Here is a 25,532-nt window from a genome sequence, read left to right as displayed (position 1 = left end):
TTCTGAAAACATAAAGAAACACAGCGATTAAACTGTATAAAGTCACATACACTGACTGCATGTGTGTCTGAAATATACTGTACATGAGTTATATTACTGCTTTCTTTTTTTTTTTTTGTACATCAATGTTTTACAGCTCTGTGAGTCAAGCTTGTGTTGAAATGAACAGTCAAGCGCAAGGGGGAAGGAAATACCGTGAGTAAATCTGCATAAAAAAAAAACAACAAAAAAAACAAAACAACAACAATAAACATTTGCAAGGACATTGTACTGCTAAATCAGTCTAATCTAACTAGAGACAAAGCAAATACAGTACCGAAGATACAATAATCACATAGATTGATGCTCTGTGAGTGTCTTTAGCATATAGAAACAAGACACATGAGAGGAGCACTAACAGTTATGCCTTAAGTCAATGGCTACAGGTGCTACAGTATTAAAGAGGATGAAAAAAGAAGGAAGAAGTTTGAAACAAAGAGACGTTTGATGCAGGAGTCTTTCCATTTAGAAGGAAACCTGGATCATGTGGAACTGCATTCATCAATGTACCTTTCCATCTAGTGTATTGTGATTAAAAAGTATTTCTGTATTCACAATGTACCAAATATGTACCATGCATTTCTATCCTGTAATACAGTATTTACTGGATGTTGTACCTCGTCAATTCAGAATGAGGCCCACTGAGAGAGAGCAACAAGCCAAAGCAGTTGGAAATAAAGATCATTTCATAAAAAATATACCTATATGTGTGTATTTTTTTTTTTTTTTTTTAAAGCTGTAGCACAGTCAATGTTGTTCACTCCCTCCTTCCTTCTCTTCTTTCTTCCAACCTCGACGTGCCCCCTTGTTATAGTGACACAGGCTTATGGTCATTCAAAGCTATTACTATGGCACTTGAGCAAGCTTTAAATTGAATTGATCTTTTTAAAACCCCTAAAAACATCAACCCCAGAAATCCCCCTCCCTACCCCCTCCCCCTCAGGGTCCAGTGACTACACCCCCCAGGTCCATGGTTTCTCAGCCGCCTTTAGGTGTGAAGCGAGCAGCCTGGTTTAGCCAAGCCAGTCCTTTTAGTGGATGACAGCTCAGGCTTTTGTCTACGGAGAGTTTGCAGGCAGTCTGGGGATGACAGATCGGGCCTTTGTCTAAGGAGAGTCATCATGTGTTCAAGGCAATAATAAAAAAAAAAAAAAAAAAAAAAAGCAAAAGTGCCCCCTGTAAAATTTCCCATCATCCCATCTGGTCTCTCCTCTTCACAATCTTGAAAACAATATTTTTTGTGTGCTTATTTTGTCTTCCTTTAACAAGTTTGGCTGTTTTTTTTTTTTTTCTCTGTATCAAAGGTATTTTCTTGTAAATGTCTCACACTTTTTGTCATAACTGACACTGTACAGTCATGGCTGGCTGATGCGACTTTCTCCTCAAGATAAAACTCGCTGTGTCAGCCACGCTAACTGTACAGTGTTTAGTTAGTGCTAGCAGTGTGCTTATGTTGAAGCCATGCTGTTAGCAAGGAGTGCTCTTTGCTGGACTGGGGTCAGTGTGGGAAATCAGCACCAGCCTCCAGCCAAAAAAAAGTATGAATTTTAAATTGTGGCTGTTGAGTTTATCTTACCCATCACTTTAAACACATGAACAAGCATTGTTCGGACATTTACTTTTTCCCCGATGCGTTTGAGTGAAAATTTTGTTTCCCCACCCTGGTTGGCGTCCTACACTGCTGGCGGATAATTCATCTCGGGTGCTGGTTCTGGTTCTGGTTCTGAGAGCGGGCCAGGACTGGGTAGGCCAGATTTACATTCAGCTGGTCGTTGTGTTGGACCAAGGAGACGTTTTTGTAGTGGAGCACCAGGTCTTTGAGGGACGAGTACAGATTGTAGGGCTCAGCGAATCCATAACCTGTGACCGTCTTGTAGATGACACAGTGCTTGGTGTCACCCTCCACACTGGAAAGAAGGACAGAAGCTCTTTATTGTCATAAAAGGAAAATGTTGTCAATATATAAATTACTTATTTTATGTATCTACTACTATTTAATTTCCTACATTTCCCAGTGTTTTCAAAGCACCAATGAGAGAGAACTTTTGGTTTGGTGTGATTTGGGCTTTGTTTGGGAAGTGAATTAGTGACAGTAACTGTGAGAGAATTCATGTAAGAACTTTAGTAATCATGTAAACTTGAGTAGTGCCCCATTATAAAAATGTATCGTATAATGTAATATGTTTTTCTGCATCCTTGTTTAATGAGACGGCTTTAGAGGAAATATAGTTAGTGGTACAAAGGTACAAAGTCCTGCACACAACCCTCCTGTGTAACGGTGAGTTGTTGTTCTTGGACTTCTGCATTTGTACAGATTAAACAAACAAGGTATTACATGTTGGAGAGCTTAACAGTTGCTGCTAGGTGAATTTACTGTCTGACAGAGCCAGCTACTTCCCCTGCTTTTGGCTGTAGCCTTGCATTTACCATATAGACATACAGTATTGACTGGTATCCATCTTCTCATCTAGCGCTCCACCAGAAAGCAAGTAGGTGTAGTTGTCAAAATGTCAAATTATTCCTTTAAGAACTGCCACGAAAACCTAACCTCCAGCATTTATTGTTTCAGTGTTCAGAGGGTTAAAATTAGTGTTGCACGATATGCAAGAAAAATCATATTGCTATTATTTTGGCAGATATTGTAATATGTGATTTCAGTTGGAATGGTTTTTGCAAAAAAATATAAAAATGATGATGTGATTTTTGTTGTACCAAACAAGCATGTTCCTTTATGTCTGGAGAATATGGTCAGTAGGCTGGGGTGTCACTGCTTATGGTGCTAACAATGCACAGCGATGTCGTGACGCATTTTACCTTTGTCGAAAAGATTACAGCTCCTGCAATTTGGATATTGCACTTGGTCAGATTGGGAGTTCGATTATATATTTTATTTAATTGTTCAGCAGTAGTTAAAATGCTGTCAAAGTCATATTTTCTACTTTTGGGCAGTTGTCAATGCGAATAAAGAAATAGATTGCCATATTTCAAAATGTAAAATACATCTCTCTTTGAGTGGATTTGTGTCCCGTTTAAAAAAGCATAAACACAAACTTACACTACAGAACAGGCGTAGGAGCCCTTCTGTGACTGGCTCTCACGGATGAGGAAGGTTCCGTCACATTTGCCTCTCAGCATTTCCTCAGCCTGGGTGCGTTTGATGTCACCCACATACCAGGTACACTCATCATGGTGGGGTGAGCCCTCGTCTTCCTCCAGCGAGTAGGAGCTGGAAAGGCAGAAATGATGCAGAAAACACTGAAGCACGTGTCACACCGTGAACAAAACACTGAGCTCCAACCACTCTCAAAATTACAGGTGGAGATACGACATCACAAAACAAGTTGCTGAGCCTCATTTCAAACACTTACTCATCAGCGTCATTCTTTATGCCCAGCCATTCATTGATCTTCTTCTGCCTTGTCCCCTTCTGTGTCAGCCATCTGCAAAGCCAGAACATCACAGATTCAGTGCTGACTGACAGTTTTGACACTTTTGTTACAGTTTGTGTGAGGATGTATTTTAGGCATGGAGTAAATGTTTAATTTCTCCTTCTTACATCAAATACTGGTCTCTGATCTTGCGGAGCTGCATGAGATCCGGCTTGAGGCTGTTCATCTTCTTGTCGATCTCTCTGTTGTCGGACACCTGCTGTCTCAGGTCCTGCTCCAGTTTACGCTTGCTGTCGTGGATCTCCTTCACACGAGACTTCAAACGCTCCGAGTTGCTCTGGATCCTGATTTTGAGAGAATGATAATCTCTATGAACGTGTTCTTCAAATGCTGAATAAAGAAACAAAATACGACTCTAATTCAGCAGCTTGGTTCAGGTTTACGGCTCACTAAAACAAAATGCATTTATTTGTTGCATCTGTCTGCCTTGGTTTTGCAGCTGAATTATCGAATCCCATGCACACAAACACAAACATACTTTTGAATCTCCTTTTCATTGCCTTCGCGTTGGAAACGCTCCAATGACTCTCTGCTGTAGCGCTCCTGAGTCTCACACTGCTCCTCAAAGATCTTAATGGTCTCGTTGAAGGCCTCAATAGCTGTGCGCTTCATCTGCAGCTCCTGTGGAATAAAGGGACAGGGAGACAAACTGTGACTGTCCATTTTATATTTCATTAAGTCTGGGGCTGCTGAATCCCATTTATCACCTCTTTTTCATGCTTATGTTATCTACACAGCTCTGCACTTCATTCATTTGTGTCATACTTTATACTGCATACATCAACATTTTGAGTTTTTCTCTTATTAAATTCAAGATATATTCTGTTTTTTATGTGCTCTCTTATTGTACATGGTTCCATACAAATTGTATCCTTGTGATCTGGTGTCGTGCACACATTCACTCTTTTATACTCATATTTTTCATGAATTTTTTTAAACTTATTTTAATAAGAAAATGTTTAACATGCATTGTCATATGGCTCCAGTTTATTTATATTCTATTCTGGCTACAACCAGGTTTCTCATATGGAATAATTACTGTTTCATTTTTATCTTCAGGATAAACTGTATGTGTATTTAAGATGTATCCATGTTAATGTAACTTCAGTTTACATCAAGTATGATTCATAATACTGTGTGCTTGCGTATGTGTGTGTGTGTGTGTGTGTTTCTGTGTCCATATGTGTTGAACTGATACCTGTGAAGTGCGCGTGTATTCCTCGTACAGAGAGTCGTACTCGCGGCTCTTCTCCTGGTACTGCTCATGGTAGACCTTCAGCTGCTCTCCCACCTCCTCTATACTGTTCTCCTTCACCAGCTGAGAACGGCAAAAAGCAGCGGAAAGTGATGTCACCAATTTGACAGATGAAACAATGAAACACAATTCAAGCAGGCCGTACTCATTGTTGTTCATAAAAGGAATGAGATCAACATTGCCAAGCATTTTCTAAATCAAAGGAGGCTTGCAGAAGGAGTTTGCTTGTAATTCAATTAGATTATACAAAGTTTGTGAAGTGAATTTGAAGACTCACTACAAAAACAACAAACTGCTCCATAATCTGCAGCATCACCAACCTGTTGGTATTTGGAGATGGGGTACAGAAGCTTGGTGTCCAGCTTGGCGTTGTACTGGGCCAGGGACTCGTGGCGGTAGTGATTGATGAGCTCCACTACTGACAAGAAGGTAAGAGGCTCTGAGAAGCCGTACCTCCCGTCTCTGTGGTAAATCTTTATGAGCTTGTTGTTCCCCCCTTTCCTGCAGGGGGAGACAGGAGCCAAATGAGAAGAAAAAACACTTTTAGCTGTGCACAGACTAGAGATGGTATGTCAGCACTGCTGATGTTCAAAAAGAAACTTTAAACCACAAGTGGTGCTTTACCTGAGGGTGAGAGTGTATTCGCCCTCCAGTTTACTTGAGGCATCTCGGACCAGGAAGGTGCCGTCTGGAGTGTCTCGCAGCTTCTCATTCACTTCCTCTCTGCAAATTCAGCAACATTTTTACTTCATTAACGATTACTGTGATCAGCTGTAATTTAACTGCAAAATAATAACATCATTTCCACAATCACAAATTTAGCAAATTGATGCGTATGCACGTGGTAATTGGTGACTAAAATACAACACAGAATACTTTAAATAGATGGAGACCTAATATTAACGGTGATCAAATTTCCCCTAAAAACACTTTAGACTTTACTGTTAATATTTTACCTGGAGATTTCGCCCCAGTACCACTCAGCATCGTTAAGCAGGCTGCTTGTGTCTGTCATGGCTGATGGTGCCATTTTTGACTTGACTGGCTTTGCTGGAAGAACTGCAAAAAGACACAGACACACACATAGACAAACAAAAATCTGTGTTAAAAGCCACTGAGTCACTGAACTTATAAACCCACTGGAAACTGAAAAAAGTACCTACAAATATAAAGTTGTCCGTAAAAATGTGTTTGTGCTGTAAAGTAATATAAACATCGTTCTGTGCAGTCATAATAATAATAATAAAACAAACCTGGAGGAGTGAGGTCTTGCTCTGTAATTCTCTCTATCAACAGCCTCTCCACCACAAGGGCAGGGAACTTCTCATCCACTGACAACCTGCAAATCAATCAATCAATCAATCAATCAATCAATCAACAGCAATAGTTCAGTATAACAATGGCATATTCAATAGATTCAAATTAGATTCACTACAAGTCTAACGTCTCATAGAACTGACAAATCCACGATGCCCAGTCCTTGATAATGACTCCAAAATTCACACACTTTCTTTACTGGAAGTAAACTTTTCTTTACTGTATAAAAAGGACAAAATCATTTACCAAGGAGTAGAGGCGCCCGTCCGTATGAGCAGCGGTCCGAAGATCTTTCCCAGCGTGTGTGTGTCCAGGCCATTGCTGGCCTGCACCTGGGTGACCTTGGTCAGGTGTGTGAGGAGGTACTGCAAGGTGAGACGGTGATGGAGAGGGACGGTGGTGGAGCTCTCAAGGACCTGGCTCACCTCTCTGTCATGGCTACCAGCGACCGCACCATCTGGAAGAGTGATTCAAATAAATATGAAGAGAAGACCTATACTTAAAACTATTGTGACAAGCTCAACAATTATATATACACTTCAATTATACAACCATATCAGATCATTCCTCAGAGTGCCTGAGGAATGAAGCTGTTAAAGAAAAAAAAGATTAGGTATTTAACTGACTCATACTTAGATCCTTAAAATAATCTATAGTTTGGAATTTTTCAGATAATGACAATGCATGGACAGTGGATGTTTCTGTAAATAGTTCTAGTATATATCTGAAATGAGTCATGGTATGCTTTGTGTAAAGGAGAATCAGCTGAAGCATTTCTAACATGCCTCAGTGAGCTCATCCTCTCTCGACACTTAACTCTATTCTCTCAACGCTGACATGCGAGTGACCTCGATCACCAGTATACAAGACTCAGTTTAGGCCTCGTGCAGTTCTTTTACTTGAATTACAGTCATCGAAGCAATGAAAGGTGCCTTTCTGTTAACTAACACAGCATCAGCAGCAAACCGCTCAATTTTGGGCTCATGCTTTTCTATTACACTGCACAATACCCCCATCTTAACAAGTCAGTTTTTCCAAGTCCAAGTCCAAAAAATATTTTCTGAAAACAACAACAAAAAAAATATTTAATTAAATATAAAACAGGATGAGATTATTTCCTCTGTTTCAAAACAGATCAACTTTATTCAAGAACTGTCTAGAATTATTATGTTAATACAGGATCTAAAGTAGTCAGGAAATCTGAATGATTTATAACAATAAATCTTTAGTTGGTCTTTTAAAGGAACATACCAGTGGCTTTTTGCATATTTAAGCCCATTATCTACAAATTATGTGTGCTTCTCATTACTGTGGACCATTTTACAAAGCATACCGGGGTTTTTAGGCTGAAAAATGCATTTTTTCCTATTTTCCAGGAAGCCACTGGTTCCAGTTAGGAGTGTAAGACGTCCACTTGCACAGACTTGAATCTCACTTGAGACAGATAATCTATCACAGAGAACATGTACATGTGGTCCGTCTTACTTTTGACGACCCACTCTGTCTCCTGAGCCACAATTGAAAAAAATAAAAGAAAGAAAGATGGCAAAATGTCGCTATTTGAAGCAAGTTGAAAGTTATTGTAAAAAATATGGTATGGCGTAATGGTATGCTTGGGAAAATGGTCGGCAGGAATGAGTAGAATCTGTGATTTGTATCAGCTAAAACCTCTGCTAATGGTCCATTAATGAGCCATTTCAGTAAGGAGATACATAAGACATGATTCAAGTGTCAGCTTTAAGCATGAGGCCCACCTGCTGATTGTTGTAGGACTTGCTGCTGCAGTGTGACAGCAGTTTGAAGGTGAGGGTAGACACAGGCGGGGATGACAGGTGACGGGAGGTCCCTCAGGTAGTGCAGGACACACTCGGAGAGGTAACCCACGTCTTTCTGACCCATGTCACTCTCTGGACCACAAAGACATATGCAAAGGCATTTAGAGGCAACCTGAGGGTCATGAGTACAGATTAGGGTATCTGAGCAGGTCTGGGCAGGGAAAGCGAATGGGCTACATTTTTTAACAGGCAGGTGAGATGTACCATTGAACTACTTGATGGCCAACAGTAGACGACTGGCTGAACTACCAATTTCCTTGATATAAATACTTTAACATTATAAATATGAAGGCGCAGGTGAAAAGCAACATACATGCTGCAAGTGTCAATCCGAACGTGTCAATGAAACGTTCTGAAAAATCCAATTTAGGATTAAAACTAACTCACCAGAGTTAAGGCTGTTGACTGGGCTGTCTGAACCCACGGAGCTAGCTGTCCTGTACAATGTCTTGAAGTCAAGACCTGAGAAAGACAGAAAAAGCAGTTGAGTTAAGGAAAGTAGAAACCTGAAGGGCAACAAGAGGAATTCAAAGTAACAAATATTCATAAAATGAAATGCACATGTGAGCCCCACACTGCAGCCAGTAGCTCACTCTAATGAAGGGGATGACTTTATGACAAAGTAATACAAGAGTAATGGTGAACACGCAACACAGACATTTTATTAGCAGCTGGACAATGTCAGTTTGCGAGTAACAACTTGTACATGACAAAGCACTAAAGATAAAATAAGACATAAATTGAAAACTCTCGGCACATGTCAGCTCCGTGCTGTTTTCATTCCAGTCTCACATCCAAGAACAGAGAGAAGGAAATCAATCAACTAGGGAAGAGTTGATCCTTCAAATGTTTTTGTACAAGCAATATTTACAAGAGCAGAGCCAACCAATGTTCCTGTGTTAAGTGTTTCATTTTTGTTTGTCCTATTTTTTTGTGGAAAATGTGTGATTCATTTAGTGACTCTGCTCTGTGCCAGACACAGCACAGAAAATTTTAACTCTACACTGAAACCTGCATCACGAGATTCTTTTCAGCTGATTGTTCCCTGAAAAAAAGGGAACGACTTCACACATCCTGTGAAAATGTCCGCGAGGAAAACATTTAACTCTGAATGACTACATTACTCATTTCACAGGCTTGAAATAAAACAAACCTTTAGAAACACTGGGTCTAGACAGCTTGCATCTAGGAGGCAGTTCCTTGAGACAAGCCAGTCTCTCAGGTAGTTGTGAAAACCAAACCATATAGTCAGAGTGTGTGCGCATGCAACATGGGGAAATAATTTAATATTACTGCTACATATAGTATTTACATTCAGAGAAAGACCTCCTGCCGCCCTTCTAGTAGATAGCAATATCTAAATATTTACTAGAAAGAATTTTGGTGGCTTTCTGAAGACAAGTCAGACAGAAGGATGAGAGGGATGATCAGAGTATCTGCATGTAGTTCATCAGTAGGGAGGCGGAGGGAGGGAGGGGGAGAGAGAGAGTGTGTGTGTAATCATAACTGCATAAAAGCCTCAAAAAGAATTTAATGAATAGTGAAAAGAAATAAATATCACGGTTATTGTCAATGCTGGTATATTGCCAAATTGAGGTTTTTTTCCACAATTTTTGACATTTTTATATTAAACTATTAATTGATTAATTGAAAATATAAACTGAAGATTAATAAATCACATGAATAATTGTTAGCTGAAGGCCTACATATACTCTATGTGTGTGTGTGAGAGACAAACACAGGCAGAAAGTAAAAAGAAAGACAGAAAAAAAGAAGAAAAAGTGTGAATGGAAACCCACTGAGCGCTATTTGTTAATAACATAGTGTGAATGAAACCCACTGTGCAGGACTCTCAGTGAGGCCAATGAAAACTGCTCTGACTCAACTTGGATCTATTTAACCACATCCAATCCCAAAGAAACAGCATACTGGATTCAGATTTGATAAAATAATATCGAATCCCAGCACTAACCAAATGGTTTAGTTTCAGTTCTAGCGGACTGCTTCTTCACATGTGCATGTTTCAACCTGAATGTTCAAACTGCATCAATCAGGCTCTAAGGGTTAAAGCTGGTGAGTGTGACTTTTAAACATAAATGAACGTCCATTATATTCAAGCCATTGCCAAAGAAGTTCACACAATACTGTTAAAGTCTATCAGCAGTAGGTAAATCTCTCTGTACACCAGAGTTTAAATCTCCCGTCTGTGGCGACTTTCCACTGTCAACCGGTAGTGATGCGTTTTACATTAACCTGTGAGTTTGCCAGAGAGTGAAGAGGGTGTTCTGGTGTCTATGTGTTCATTGTAAACACATCTGGAGGCTCGATTAAGCACTGGACACACCGCTGCATTATTACTTGGATGTTTTTTTTATATGTCCCCCTTGCAACTCAGTACAACATGCTGAAGGTTCCTAGATGAAACACGTGGGTTAGGAACCTTCAGCATGTTGTACTGGGTTACTCGGGGAACACATTAAAAGTCCGGGAAACAACGTGCAGCTGTCCGTCTGGGTGCCTCTAGATATGATTACAATGTGCATATAAACAACAGAACACTATGTCAGAAGGAGCGGAGGAGGCTACAGCGAATAGGTGGAAAGAAAAACCTAAGAAGCATCCAAGAAAAGTTTCTGATGCGCCAGATAAAAAAGAAACTTGGTGAAGACCAACACCATTAGTGCCACTGGTGCGGCTTTTCCTCGTTGGAGAGTGGAGAAAGTAGAGAAGGGACTGAGAAAGGATGGGACTGGATATCACCTTACTGCTTTTGCACAGGCTGGCATTTGTAAAATATTTGAACTAGGTTATGTAGTATTTACTCTACCTCTATCTCAATTACTCTCACTGCCTGGAGACAGAGGTTCCACCCTGCAGGTTTAATATGCACACGTTCAAATAACCGGACCATGGTCAAAGGAACTAGTATCGGCCCTTCTCCCCCGATTGCTGAGTTTGTTCAGGCAGCCAGCTCTAGGAAGACTCCTGGCAAAGGAACTGGTATTGGTATTGAGTGTAGATTGATGAGGGAAAAAAATGAACTGAAACAATTTTAGCATTGGGCTGCAACATAACAAAACGTGAGTGAAAACAAGGGGTCTGGATCCTTTCTGAATAAACCTTATTGTTTATCAGATATCTCATCTCAGCTGGTTGTACACACCAGCGGTGTCGACGGCCCCTGACCCGGCCCACTCTCTCTGAAAAGATGAGAGCTGCAGTTGAAAAGTCTAAGTATCTAAGCTGTAAAAGTATCGAGGTGGCAGCCATGATAAGAGCTGGATGAATTCTTTAAATGCTGCGGAAAGGAGCTTCAATGCTTCCTAGCTTATCTCCTTTAGCATAAGACAGTTTCCCTTACAAAAGGAAAGGAGATAATGAAGAAACACTGTATTTTTTTTGTTTGTTTATGCCTTTTAACTTGTCTGGTGGGACAAGTAAATTTCTCTTTCACTTGCCCTACAAAAAGTCCACTTGTCCCGGACAAGCTTTAATGTCGAGCCCTGCTCAAAACCACAGTAAACTTAAGTGTAGAAAACCTTTATCAAGTCCCTAACCAACTGAGGAGGTCCAAAGAGTGTGCATGAACTTGTGTGTACTCTTCTACATCTGTGTGACTGCCTGACTGCATTCACATGTCCATATGTCTACACTTGTGCAAATGCTGGCATGAGAGCAAGGGGCAGATGGCGGGAGGGAGACAGTCACACATAGACGGAAAGACGGGGAGGCGGACAGAGTCAGCGAGACAGACAAATACGATGGCTGGTTGACATGGATATACCTCTCCTCTCTATGGCTTGGATCAGGTTGACGAGAGCTGGGGGAGCCGTCTCTGGTGGTGTGAACTGCTCGCTCAGGTCCAGCACAGAAACAGCTGAAACAACAACACAAATCACTGTTACACTTCTGGCACAAAGCCTCCGAAAGACCACGGGGGGGCTGCAGCACTCACAAGGGTCCAGTTAACTAGGAGCAGTTGGAGATATAGAGCGTGTATAATGTTGTGAGTACATATACAAGAAAACTATAAAACATGATAAGGTGGAGTTCAGTATCCATTTCGAAAAAAGCACACTTGTTGTGTAAAAAAAGCACTGGAGGATTTAGTATTCTGTGTTGCGTTTGTTTGCAGAGTATTGTTATCCAAACTCTCCTAAGATGAATTCATACAGAGACAATTTGAGGCCTGTCACTGTGCTGGTTTGTAGTCTGGAAGTCTAGCTGATGAGACAAATGATAATAAAACCAGAACAATATAGTAACTGTACAAAAGATTGAAAATGGTCTTTATTCAGACGAGTGAAAATAAAAAGGCCACAAAAATCCAGACTGCTGATGGCGAGCAAAAAACTTTATCTACTTTACAACTCCCCATAGACTAAATCAAACATCTTTTCAGTCCGAAAGAAAGAGAAAAGGAGAAAGCAAGAGGGAAAAAAGAGACAGATCCCATTTCCCTCCCTCCCTCCCTCCCTCCCCTCCCTCTCTCTCTCTTTTTCCCTTTTCTTTTCTCCCCTCTCGCTTTCTCTCCTCCCCTCCGTTCCATCCTGCTCGGTGTTTCGCCTTAGCTCTTTGCGTGAGTGGAGCACAATAAAGGATTTAATCAAAACTCCTGAACAAGCAAAAGCCCTGTGGCAGTGTGCCAGGCCCGGCCCGACCAGGACAGGCAGACAGGCAGCGCCTCCTATTCGGCCCCCGAGCAGGGCTGTGAGCTGGGGGTTGAGTAGGGGGAGGTAGGGGGTGAGGGGTGGGGGTAACACTGGGAGCAGGGAGGGCCTGGCCTGGCTGGGGCTTGGCAGTAGGCTCCTGTTCCTGGCACAGCTCGGCTAAACCGCTGCTGATTATTAATTTGGGGAGTTCAAACAAGAAACGCCGCGTCAGCACATTCCGTCCCCCCACCCCCCTGGTTCTTGTTCTGTCTCTGGCCCTCACTCCCTCACTCCCTCGCTCTCTCTTTCTTTTGCTCTATTGCATTCTTGCTCTTGCTGGACTTTCTCTCTTGCTCCTTCTTTCTTTTCCTCCCTTTTGGTCTCATTTACTAGTTTATTATGCGATCTATCTCTGTTTTTCCTCTCCCTCTCTCTCTCCCTCTCTCTCTCTCTCGGTCTCCATGCCTGCCAGTTTAACATGGAAACTTTGCCTGGCAGGGTCTCCAGCTCTCTAGCGAGCACACAAACAGACCTCTGCCTCTTCCTTATCCCTGTTGGCCATTGTGGCTAGAAGACCCCCCCCCTCTCCTCGCAGTATCTCTCTCTCTTAATTGTGCTGTACAGCTTTTACAAACGAAACATTAAAATACGTCATTTGTTATTGCCCTCCGAAACAACTCATGAGCATTTTCTGATCTGGCTCCCCTATCGGCAGGACGACATAGTTGATAGTGGATAACAAAACCTTTATATGCCTGTTTTCCCATCTGCCACCACTGTGGTTAAGGTTTACTTTAGTTCAGGCATAAAAACTACTTAGGGACAGATTGTGCTCATGGTTAAAAGAAACTAACGTTGACTGATGGTAGTTTCTTGTGTCTCCTCTCTGACCTGGTGTTTAGACCAACTAGAATTACTGTCTCGCGGTTGTATGCCTCCGCCAACCAGCCAAGTTGCAGGAGTTCCTGAGTTACAGCTTTGACTAATAGCCAGTAGTGCTTTTGCAGAACATCATGATGGCGCAGTCAAGTTGACCTTTGACCTTTTGGATATAAAATGTCATCACTAAAATCATTTTTCACATTCGGGTTAAATTGTGTTATAATTAGCATATGAATTCATGAGTTATGGCCAAAAACCTGCTTTGTTGGGTCACAATGACTTCGACCTTTGCCCACCAAAACCTAATCAGTTCATCCTTGAGTCTAAGTGAGCATTTGTACCAAATTTGAAGAAATTCCCTCAAGGTGTTACTGAGATATCAGGTTCACGAGAATGGGATTTATGGACGTACGAACAGATAACCTAAAAACATAATGCCTCTGGCCCCGGCCGTCGCCGGCGTGCACGCATAAAACCAGCACTTTGTTAAAACAACACGAGGGGCTGAGTTGATGAGAAGATGAAATACAATACAAGAAGTCCAATTTCAGTAATGTATCCACGAGTTTTAAGGCTTCTCAGACACCAACACACTGTAAAGTGATTTGTAATACTGTGAAGCAGGATTTGATGTTACAGATTGCTGCTTCTTTTACCTAACAAATCTTTGGTTTGAGGACAGAGACAGGCTGGCTGAAACCAAAGTTTCATTTTTGCGTTTTGGCGAGTAACCTCCAGCATTAAAATGAGAATCCGGCTATGTTTATTTATGTTGTCACTGCAGCGAGGAGAGTTCCTTAGCTTTGGGGCTCAGGAAATCAGGTAGAATCTTTTTCAAATCTGAAACTGGCGATCAGAACCCAACAAAGGGAGTAAAGCTTTGTCATAGTCACAAGCTTTGCTGTACCAACCAACCACTCCAATTTCTTACAGCTCTATAACAAAGTCATACTATTTCTGCTTTTGCTTCTGACAGACAAGAGAATCCACATGGCCACTGGAGGTCCTTGTTTGGTAAAATATGATGCATTTGGCATTTAAGAACACAATCAACGCTGGCTGACAGTTTACACAAACCATCAACACTTAACTGTTTCACATATCATGAAATTCCTTGATGTACAGCTGTGAAAAATTACTTCAACTTCACAGACCAATTCAGTTTCCATACTGCTAATTCTATGCCTTTATTTAATTATAGAATTGCTGTCAGGAAAAATAAGCACCGTCAAAGTAAGACTGGATTGACATAAATACAGATGCAGCAAAATGCAAATTCCATTGCTTTAGAAAGCAGAATGTATTAATTATTCAGTACAAGAGAGCAAGAGCCAACCCTCATGGAACAGTTGTGTTTAGGCAGGCTACAGGCAATAAAACAGGGAAATGACACGAAACAGGGAAATAAGTACATGCACAGGCTATAAAACCACAAAAATGAACACATTCCAACTAATTGGGAGGAGAGTAGGGAGAAAAACATGAATTGCCATATTTTTTCCCAAGAGGAAGGAACTTTCTCACTCCTACATAAAAAAACATAAACATTTATTTCACTGTATATTTCTCTTTGCTCAAAAAGAGAAAAAAAAAGTGCAAACTCTGACTTTTGTGAAAAGGAGTCTTTTCTTTTTCCTGCAAAAAGCAGCTGTATCCCTGGAGTCTTCTCAGGGTTTTGAAAAGATATGGGAAGAGAGAGAGAGAGAGAGAGAGAGAGAGAGAGAGAGAGAGAGAGAGAGAGAGAGAGAAAGAGGCATATGACTTGACATGTCCTGAGACGTAGCCGATGGGAGAAACAGAGAGAGATAAAGAGGGAGAAAGAGATAAAGAGGAAAAAAAAAACATGAAAGAGAGTGTAGTTTTGCACTCTCATTTTATCCAGTGAGTCCTGGTGCATTTGAGGCTATAAGTGTAGTCGATGCATGCATCCATTGTAAGAGATTCTTACGGACAAGATCTCATGACTGTGTTTTCAATTTTCCTCCAGAGAAGCTTTGATAAAGTCATTACAGCAAGTAAATTATGATCAAACGGAGAAAAACCTACAGAGTCACGTGTTGTGTGTGCTGCTGTCCACACATGAAGCTGAGAGCGTGAAGGTCGGATGAATGTTGCAGATCCTGTCTTTGTGTGTTTACACTGACCCACTCACTCAGTCCAAGGCAAGCAGCAGACAGGCAAAAGTAGACTGGATGAAGGAAAGCTATGCAAAGCAAAATATTTGCTCTGTATCTTCTGCATCAGTATGCTTATGTAATACGTAGCTGGCTCTGCTGCATTCTCCCTCTCAGAGCTGTGTGTCAGAAAATGAAGCTTCTCCAAGTGCAGAGATACAGCATGAATTCATTCACAGGATTTCACTGGTCGAATTAAACCTCAGGAATTTCCTCACCTTAACTGCAACACTGCGGATTTGTGTTGATTTTATGTGAATGTCTTATTATTGAACAGTAGTTAGGGTATGCATTTCAAGCACCGCTACCTGTACAACTAATTATCATTTGATATGTGGGAAAAACTTTGGATTTCAGTTATTTGACACAACACTGCGATATATAAATCATATACTGGCAATTGAGGATTTAAAAAAAAATCAAGCCAGGAAAGTCACAGCTATAAGTGACCATTGAAAAAATAATATTTTTATTTTACAATAATCAAAGTGATCGTGATCAAGGGTTTTCACGTGTCTCAGAGACTCTTCTTCAGTGGTTTGAGGAGGGCACGGTTGAGAAATCAATTTATGCTTTTTTAAGCTTTCTAAGATTAAGAAAGAAGACTACTGCTGAATAAACACCAAATGCCCAACAACTAATAGAGTAATTAATTTTGACTGGACAATAGAAGACTAAGTTGAATATTTCCACTGAAATGTTCTCTTATTTACTATCTGCATTATATCACCTCGTGTAAGTGCGTTACTGAGGTTTCACTGGCCTCCCAAAGCACATAAATATTCAAGGCTGTATAGCAAGTCAACACCTTTATCAACAAATGAGGACAGAATTTGCTCAAACATTTTTGAACCATGCCGTTTACTCCAAGCATGTGTTTCTCATGTGCAGTGGTGACAAGGCCAGTTGGTGTCTGGCTCACGAATGGTGTGTAACAGTGTGTATGCTGCTGGTCAGGTTTCACTGCTACATGTCTTCACTGCATCCCAACTATGCAGACAGGCAATGCATCATGACCAGAAACACCATCCACTCCTCTGTCACAACATGCTTCAAAGCTACACGTGTACAAGTGAGCCCCTGCAACCAAGTCAAACACAGGTGATCTCCCCACCACGCTGGATCTGGTTTTATAGGCCTGCAGGTGCGAACTCAGAGGAGATTAATGCAGAAATGTGCAATAAAACATGTAATAGCAAGCTGATTGAGAGGTTTTTAATGCAACGTGACTAGAGAATTTTAAAGGTTACAGTCAAACATATACAGTCGCAAGACTACATCAAAACCTTATCTGTGTAAGTCAATGTGCAAAACTGAGGTTGTAGTTGAAAATTGTTGTGGAAATGCTGTAAATGATGTAAAAAATGATGCAATACGCTAATGAGCATATTAATGACGTCGTCATGTCGTATTTGTATTCAGCCCCTTTATCTGTTTGCTCCTCTGCTACTCTCTGTGCTCACATATACAGTATTTTAATACGGCCGAATTTCCAATAAAGCTGTTTGCATTTACATGTTTTTCACAGAACAAGTTTTAAATAGAGACTGAAACGCAGCACATTAAGACTACATGTTGATAAGTTGGTAAATCTAGTAACAAAGTGGCTAATTTGGCAAAACCACCTGTAAACTCCCCCTGAGGATGTTCGAGAAACTATTCATGCCAATTCATGTTGAATGAACAACAGATGAGAAAACTCCAGAACTCCGACCAACAGTACAACTTCATCACTCAGTCACGTGGCATTCGGCTGACAAATGGTGTAACTTTATCAGTCAGTCAGTGAGTCAAATTGTTGAACAACGTCTGAAAGTGGTAAGAGTTGTGGCTGCTGTGCCTGACAACCAACAAGCCAACATCCATGCCCACTTCACCCAGCAACTGGCTGACTATGCTACTTCTCTCACCAACTTTCTTTTCTAATTCTTCACACAACTTCTTCGTCACCTTTCGTATGCACAAACGAGTGCAACGCTATGAATGCCTTTGAAGAGATTAGGTAATGTTATCGTAATTTAATGTGTGTAATGTCTCTCCATGCTCTGTGACAGGTTTTTAACACCACCTTCGAACATACATACACATACACCTTCGAACAGCTATAAACACTTTTGCCTTTGGACATGGTTGGTCAATACCTTGTACAAACTAGTTTGTGTCAAGCGTAGCCCTGGGCTTGAATACATAAATGAACAGTTTTCAGATCACTGCCACACACACATGAATGTAATGCTGAGTAAAGTACAGATCTGCTTCTGTAGCATGATTTGGTTCCTAGTCCTCTTTAGCATGGTTATCATTATTGTTAGGACAAAAAATCCACATAGTCAATTATAAATGCTTTGGTGGTATCATTCTGTCAAAGCAAACAGGAGCTTTGACTTTATTTCACTCCTGCCTTCAGTAAGCAACTGTACAAAATGTACTTTACTGTGTTTCTGGTTTGCTAAAGCCATTAATCTTTCAGTGAGACAACTTCACGCTTAAATGAGTTCTCATTTGCTGCTCTGGCGGTAAAGAAATGCTCCAGAAAATAAAATTTTCTATAGCTCTGCAAACTAACATGCTAAATTTACTGAAGTCCAGGAGAATAATACAACAGTCAGAAGAGAAACCAAATACAGCTGGTTCCTATATTTGCAGTTGGATAGGGTGGCCTTGGCTTACACCGTGGCCCTCGACTCCCTCCCTTTCCACCTCTCCATATCTTTCCCATTCTCTTTCTCTACTGTTTCAGCCCCTCTCCCAGCCCCTCCATGGGTTCTTTGAAAGTGTTTTCCTGGTAAGGCACGGGGAGTGCAGAGTGAGTGGAGGCCTCTCCTTTCTGAGAACTGGCCCCGCTAACATGGTTTATAGCTGCCCAGAGACAGTATCAGACGTGTATGTGAATCAGGGAGAGAGGCTGCAAAAAGGAAGGGAGGATGGGAGAGAAGGGGGAGAGAAGGAGAGAGGAGGGAGGGAGTGAGAGAGAGTGTGAGAGAGAGAGAGAGAGAGAGGGAGTACGAAGGGAGGAGTTTGCAAAAATGCCAAGGCATGGTTCACTTCAGCAGGCAGTTAAAGTGAGGCCAGGGAGAGGAGAGAGTGAAAGGAGGGAATGCAACAAAAAAAAAAAAAAAACTCTGAGTTTGTACAATTATTTCTGCTGCAAGTTGAGAAAAGTTATGTGTCTTTAATTTGTTTCCTAGTTGTGCTGAAGCAATATGCACCTCGTAACATGATACGTTTTAGATCACCAAAATTGATTCTAACAAACTGGTTTGAAGTGTGGAAACTCGGCCAATACAACACTTAAAAACACAAATCACGAGAAAGGCTGACTAATGTTGATAAAGAGTGTCTTTTTTTTACATTTAATTTCTATATACACAACAATAAAACACACAAAGAAATCTACCCATAACATTCAAGTGTAGGTGCATACATCAGTAGAACCGCAGCCGCTCTTGTTCTTTATTGATATTTACACTAAATATCACCTGCTGATCCAGAATCCTCCCATTACTATGCAATGTTAGACAGAAGAAAAGCCATTTGCATCTGCATTTTGGATCTTGCTTGCTACTGCTAAAAAACATTGGTACATTTACATGCACTTAAGTAGCCGGGTTGTTGTTGACAGCAGTAACCTGATTTCTTAAATGCAAATGAGAAACCTGGTTTCTTTAACCGGGGTAAGGGATTAAGAAAAACCCGGTAAACGGTAACTTTTCTGCAAAAGAAACCTGATTTTTTTTTTTTTTTTTGTCTACACGTAACCGGGTTTTACATATGTGCATTTGCATGACAAAGACTCCTGACCGAGTGTTGCTGTAGCAGCAGAGCATAGTGAAGAAAGGATTATTAATTGTAGCTGTACAAACCACAATTACTTTCAAAAGTCTGACTGAAACTGAAAATAAAATAAATTAGTCTCACTACACAATTTTCAACATTCGCACGTCTACATTCACAACAGTAAGGAAGAAATCTGTGCTGTCACTACAGAGTTAGCCTCTCAGTGTCAATCTGAATACATAAATATCACTAATAAACTTCTGATGTTCCAGTGTTGGTGTTGTTGGGGCTGGGCAGAAATCTGATAACGAGCCAGCTGCATGTAAATGTGGGTTTTACAGTAACCAGGTTACAGATTTCTTACTGCATTTCATCCAATATCATGCTGTTTTGTGTGCAGGTGTTTCAAAGTGCGGCAGCGTTTCCCCTTACTCGCACTTTCCTTCTAAAAGCAAATAAACTGCTAAAAAGTTGTGTGTTGTAACACCGCAGTTCAGACAAATAAATTAATGTTCAATTTTGTATTTCATTCAGCTCTATGTTACAGGATGGACACTGGGATCAAACCTGTAACTCGGTCAACTTTCCTGACCACTGGGCCGTAGTACTGCCCCTCGATGCCAAATGTTACGATCTCTGTGAATAGTAAATGGGCCATACTAACAATAGCTCTATTCACACAACGACCAGGGCCTCTGTTCCTTCAGGGAAATGAGGATGATATTTGTAAAATTACCCCCGCACCCCCAACCTATCACATCACTTTCCCCTCCACTCTCTCTCTCTCTCTCTCTCTCTGTCTCTCTGTCTCTCTCTCTCTCTCTCAGGGTTTCACTTGGTTCTTCTGCCCCTGTCTCTCCAAATCACAGACACAAACGCCAGCTGCCCAACTGGTTTGTCTCACTGTCTGTCAAAGTGCGAGGATACTGTTCTCCTCCTCACCTGCCTCTGCTGGAGAAGGTTAAGGCCTGTGCCTTATTCACCAATACATCACTTTCACTCTCAGGTTTTTATTATACTGTTGGCAAGGACAAATCTCATTTGATAAGAGTTCTGGAAAGATTTGTGCTGCAGCTACGATATCACTGGCTTTTTAGGACTTTTCAGAGAAAAATACCGAGAAATGAATCTGAATGAGGCCCAGTGTACTTTGTTGTACACGATGAATAGCCAATTGGCTCAACCAGAGGTAATTCAGAGTTCACAGCCTACGTGCTCAGAGTGGTACTTAGCCCATCTGTCATAAAGAAAGCATGGAGGAATTGAAGAGAATACAGCTTTTGGCAGAAGAGGAATGTCTGGTTTCATATGTAGAATGATATTAAAACTTCTATTTATCTATTTTGGCCCTATGCATCTTTTCCAGCTGAAGCCAAAAGCATGGGAATGCAAATTAGGAGAAAATGATGGAAATCTTGGAAGAGCAGAGGAACTTTGGTTACAAATCAAAGTTTTTACTTGAAGTTGAGCTTGCTAAGGTCGACCAATCCATGCCAAGACTATATTTGACTTGGACACAGTTGTAGCTGAAAGCAGGCTCTTACCATTATGAATAAATATCAGACGGGCCTATTTTCCCAGAGTCATGGGAGTGAAGAGAGGTGTGAAAGAACACTTATCTCTGATTAAAAACACGTGACATTGTATTCCCTGAACTGTTGGATAACTCTCAATTTGCACTAAATACAAACACACCTATCAAAACATTAGTCTTTCTCGATATGTCGGTAAGTAAGTTTAACTTTTGAATGTCAAAAACGCCCCTCATATCTCTTGTCTTGGTCATAGCAGAGTTGAAAATAGTCCTTGCAACCCCTCCTGCCTGTGCAATCCTTTACCCACAGTTGAGAAGAGGGGTCAATAAGAGATCACAATGAGGGAGCGGCAGGCATTTTTGTGCAGATAAGCCCAGATGCAGTTTGGAATGCCAAAGACACATGTTAACGTCGAATGTAAAGAGGGCCACACAGACGGACAGAATCACTGGGCAGACCTGTACAGGAGAGTCCAGTAAGTAGATGGATTAGCCCTTTATTATTCGGCAGAGAGTTTGGTTAGCTGTGCTTCCAAAGAGGTGAGGCTTATGACGTGTTTTAAGTATAGATTAAAGGGTCAGCTCAAGGTCACTGCCAAATGTGGGAGCCCCATCAAAACTCCCAAGGTGGTTGACCAGAAACCCACCGACTACTCCAACTAACATACAATGGGCATTGATTGAAGAAATGTTTTATATATAAATGTTTTTATTCCTCAAAAAAGTTCAATGACTTCTTCCTCTTTCTCCCTCATGAAAAAAAAAAAATCCAGAATCTCTGAAAATGTAAATATTTTTCGATTCAAAAATGTAACAGCTGATGATGACTCTTCACTGGAAAGTCCTCTCTGTGTGTTTGTGGTAAATTCTGAACAACTCAAGTTTAAACAGTTTTGTAAGTTGCATACTGGACCAAGACTGTCACAAGTCACAAAACCACCTTGTAAACATACATCTTAAACTCTTTACATCTTTATGGTGAGCACAGAAAAACTTTCCCCCCTTCAGCAGATGAGTGTGAAAACAGACTCTGTACATACATCATTCTGCACACTGAAAGTCAATGACCAAGAGAAGTGACAAAAGGAAAGTGTAGTGTTGAGTGGAAGTTCTGTAGTTAAAAGCTATGTCAAGGAAAATTTGCTTTAGTTTGTTTGCAAAAAAAAGTCTTTATAAAAATATCCTGAGAAGAATAAGGACACACACAAAGCAAAAAAGGATGCATGACTGAACATGATTGACTGTTATGTTACTGCTTTCTAATTGGATACTTTCTGCATACTTGAGCCTTAAAAACAAATAAACAAAATTTAATATATACAATTAACTGAGTTGGAAAAACGGTGTAGGACAATTAGGAAAAATAAACACGACAAACTGCATGTAGAAAAAGGAGAGTGGTGTGAGTTTGTTTGAAAAATGCACAGTAATCGTTCTGGAAGAGTTCAATAACTCATTGTGATGTTGCGTAAAGTGAAATTCACAGACAACATCACGTTGTATTATATTTTTCTCATTTAAATAATGAGAAGTCAATTCAATTCTGTGCTGTTTCCTCATAGAAAACTTTTATATATAATAATTCATATATTCATAATATTGTTACACTATATTGTAAGGACACCTTCAAATTCACAATGGTATGGTGCAACAAATTATAAGAAAGTGACGGACCTATTGTGCAGCAACGCACCTGAGAAAAACCACGTGACAGACATTGTCAGTGTGAAAACATCCTTACCTTGAGACGATTCTGATCTGGGAGCAGCAGGGAGTGGCCGCTGGGACCTGGGTTGACTCGATGGGAGCACCATCTTGACGGGGCCCACGTACTCAACATAAGTCCCAGGGAAGTCGCCTCTCTGCTTGGTGCGCTCGTTATACCCGAGGAGCCAGCCCAGGTGCTCCGGCTGCTCCTCACAGCCCTCCTGGTAGTTCTCCATGGACAGCAGAGAGGCCTTGCTGACTGTCAGGAGGTCTCCAGGCTGCAGATCCAGGTCCTCTTCCTGGTCCTTGGTAAATGCGTAGAGGGCACGGTACTGAAAACCTTCCGCCGCCATTTTGTTAGGGAGACAACAAAATCAAAATGGCCACCAAATAGAGGATTAGATGGTGCAGCCCGAGTGCTACTGCAACAACAGGCTTCGGCTTTACAGAAATCCTCCTCAGAAACCGAAAAAGGCTGTTGAGTCACTAAATTCTGGTGTTGGATGTTAGATGGGTGGCTCGAGGGAGGGGGTCGGGGGGATGAGGGGAGGAGGGGGAGTCACCCGAAGCTTAGAAGCATTTTCAAAAGTCGGTAAGGTGGCGTTCTGCTGCTGTTATGTCTGTGGCTGCAGCGGTTTCAGACCTGACCGGTGTTGGTGGCCTGGTGCACTTTCCTCAGCTTGATTCCCCGGTTGAGCCAGATGATGGAGCAGAGGGAGAGCGTTGGCAACATGCTCTTTCAAGCAGCGAAAACCTGCTGGCTGGGTGCTATTGGAGCAGCCGGGTAAAAGTCTTTGCCAGTCGAGGGCCCTGTGTCGTTGGCTCTCCACGGTCAAATGAAGTGGTCTGATTGGAGGACGAGTGGCAGAGTGGGATGGTCTTTAATCCTCTTCAGTTCTCTCAGGGTCCCACATGTTCTGGACAGGGATTATGACCGACCTGCACAACATAAAAAGCCCAAAAAAAATTGAGAAAAGAGGAAAAAAATATTTGAAATTAGTCTGAAAAATAACGATAATAAAAACAAACACTGAAAAATAAGAATGAATTGTGATTACAGGTCGATTCTATTCGATAAATAGCCATAAGTGAAGCGGCCCATATCTATGTGAAACAAAGCTTAAAGCGGTGCATGAAAATGGCGAACTGCAGCAGCTCCATGCGTTTGTGCAGTCTTCGGTTAGGACAGAGAGATCGGATGATGCTGCTGCGTCATAACCAACAGCAGACTGGGTCCCTGGACGAGAGCCTCCATTCCCTCCACTCTACATTCACACACTCATTGCCTTAACTGACGCATCACACTTTCCACAGGAACAAGAAGTTTTACTGTGAAATAAATGTCCCTTCAACTTACACAACAACGTACCATAAACAGGATTCGAAGAAATTCATGCAAAATTGAGAAGAAATTCGCAGAATGAGCATGCAGAAGTAACTAAGACCTGCACCATGGCTTTAGGGTAACCAGAATTTTCTGAAACATGCAGAACCTTTTGCAACAGTTTCCTCTCCTTAGGAGACAAAAAAGGCAGATCTGTGATGCCTCAGATATATTTCCGGCTTCATTCTGTCAAAATAGCTATATCATACTGTACCAAGTCTATTCCGGATGAGAATACCAATTGGACGGTCAACTGAGCATCCAAAGACCGGCACAATATCATAAAACACCACTCAGAAGCAAATAAAATAACACCCATTCTAGTGCATTACATCATGGTGTCAATATATAGCAAAAGGTCAACCCATGGACCCAAAACGAATATTCTCTGATACAGATGATCGCAAGGCCCAATAATATGCCAAGCTCAAATGCGCAATTATTACTGTAAAATAGCAACATAATAGTTTCAAAAGGATCAATTTTATCAGTGTAAATGGTTCTAGTAAACCAAATTCATCAGAACCATCAGACAGACGATTCAAAAAATTTCTGCAGTTGAAAACACTATATTGTGATGTCCGCAATAAAATATGGAAAATTCATTTATCTTGTTTGGTCATCTGAGATTTGAGCGGAGAAAAAAAATATATATACAGCAAGAGTAAAATTCAAAATGGAAAATATACTGAGAAACGAGACAGTGGGCGAGGAAGAGAGAGATTAGGGTTTCCAGATTAAGTACGACATCTGTGGTCTGTGGACCAACCGAGGACAATGGTCCTGTTAACCTATCTGGACGGGATGAAAGGATGTCAGTGAGGAGATGAAGCAGGTAGAGAAGGAGGGTGAAAGCGACAGGAAGGTGGATGGAAGTTTTGGTCTTCTATGCCAAGACTGAGGAGCTATTTGGGGCAATTTCCCAAAATGTCCAAATCCAAATAACCATAGGCCTGGTTTGCGAGGCCCGATGTTGTGCAATCATTTCGAAAACGTTCCTGAATGGACAATGTTTAGAGTGATGCATTGCAGACGCTTAAATAAAATTAGGCGAAAGCATAAAAAATAAACCTAAACCTCCGGTTTGCATCTTTGAATGCCAAGGACCATTGCTTTCGAACCTTAGTCTAGATTATCCTCTGTCCCCCCACCACATTCGGAAAGCAAACGTACATTCACTGCAAACCTTCGCATGTAAGAATATCATCTTTTTAAATAAAGGTTTAAGATTTATCGTGATAACAGGATGCAGCAGAGTGCAACACTCACCCCACTTTTGGTTCAGAGAGAAGCCCGACAGGCTCAGCCAGACTCTCAGTCCAACATCCTTCGAGTCGAGAAGCAAGAGGTGCCAGGCTAGACACGTGGCACTGGCATACCCAACCACAGCCCGCAATCCTCACACCACCATAACCCCCCCCCCACCCTAACTCCCCCCCGCCTCCTCTCTCCACCTGCTCTTCACCCCCCCCACCTCTCCCAAACACAGAGTCCTGCCTCCAACTGTCAACCCCCCCATCCGCAGCC

At 41.4% G+C, this 25,532-nt stretch overlaps 1 protein-coding gene across 2 annotated transcripts; it reads right to left on the bottom strand.

The window, feature by feature from the left end:
* Positions 1 to 1,653: 1,653 nt before the first annotated feature.
* LOC111228846 (phosphatidylinositol 3-kinase regulatory subunit gamma-like) lies at positions 1,654 to 22,974 on the bottom strand. Of its 2 annotated transcripts, none has more exons than XM_022754936.1 (15): positions 22,656 to 22,974; positions 11,680 to 11,772; positions 8,275 to 8,357; positions 7,830 to 7,965; positions 6,307 to 6,505; positions 5,997 to 6,082; positions 5,700 to 5,802; positions 5,368 to 5,466; positions 5,052 to 5,244; positions 4,687 to 4,806; positions 3,967 to 4,109; positions 3,596 to 3,772; positions 3,408 to 3,479; positions 3,095 to 3,265; positions 1,654 to 1,946 (listed from the first exon to the last, which is right to left on the bottom strand). In XM_022754936.1, the coding sequence occupies exons 1-15, from the start codon at positions 22,972 to 22,974 to the stop codon at positions 1,733 to 1,735; spliced, it is 2,208 nt and encodes a 735-aa protein (XP_022610657.1). In that variant the 3' UTR covers positions 1,654 to 1,732. The 2 variants fall into 2 exon arrangements, with proteins under 2 accessions (XP_022610657.1, XP_022610656.1); XM_022754935.1 differs by having other exon boundaries at positions 5,064 to 5,244; positions 6,307 to 6,517; positions 7,815 to 7,967; positions 8,283 to 8,357.
* Between the last annotated feature and the right edge of the window lie 2,558 nt (positions 22,975 to 25,532).

The sequence above is a fragment of the Seriola dumerili genome, unplaced genomic scaffold (genome assembly GCF_002260705.1).
Source record: "Seriola dumerili isolate Sdu_G_001 unplaced genomic scaffold, Sdu_1.0 BDQW01000226.1, whole genome shotgun sequence".
Lineage (NCBI taxonomy): Eukaryota > Metazoa > Chordata > Actinopteri > Carangiformes > Carangidae > Seriola > Seriola dumerili.
This window is presented reverse-complemented; position numbering and strand designations above follow the sequence as displayed.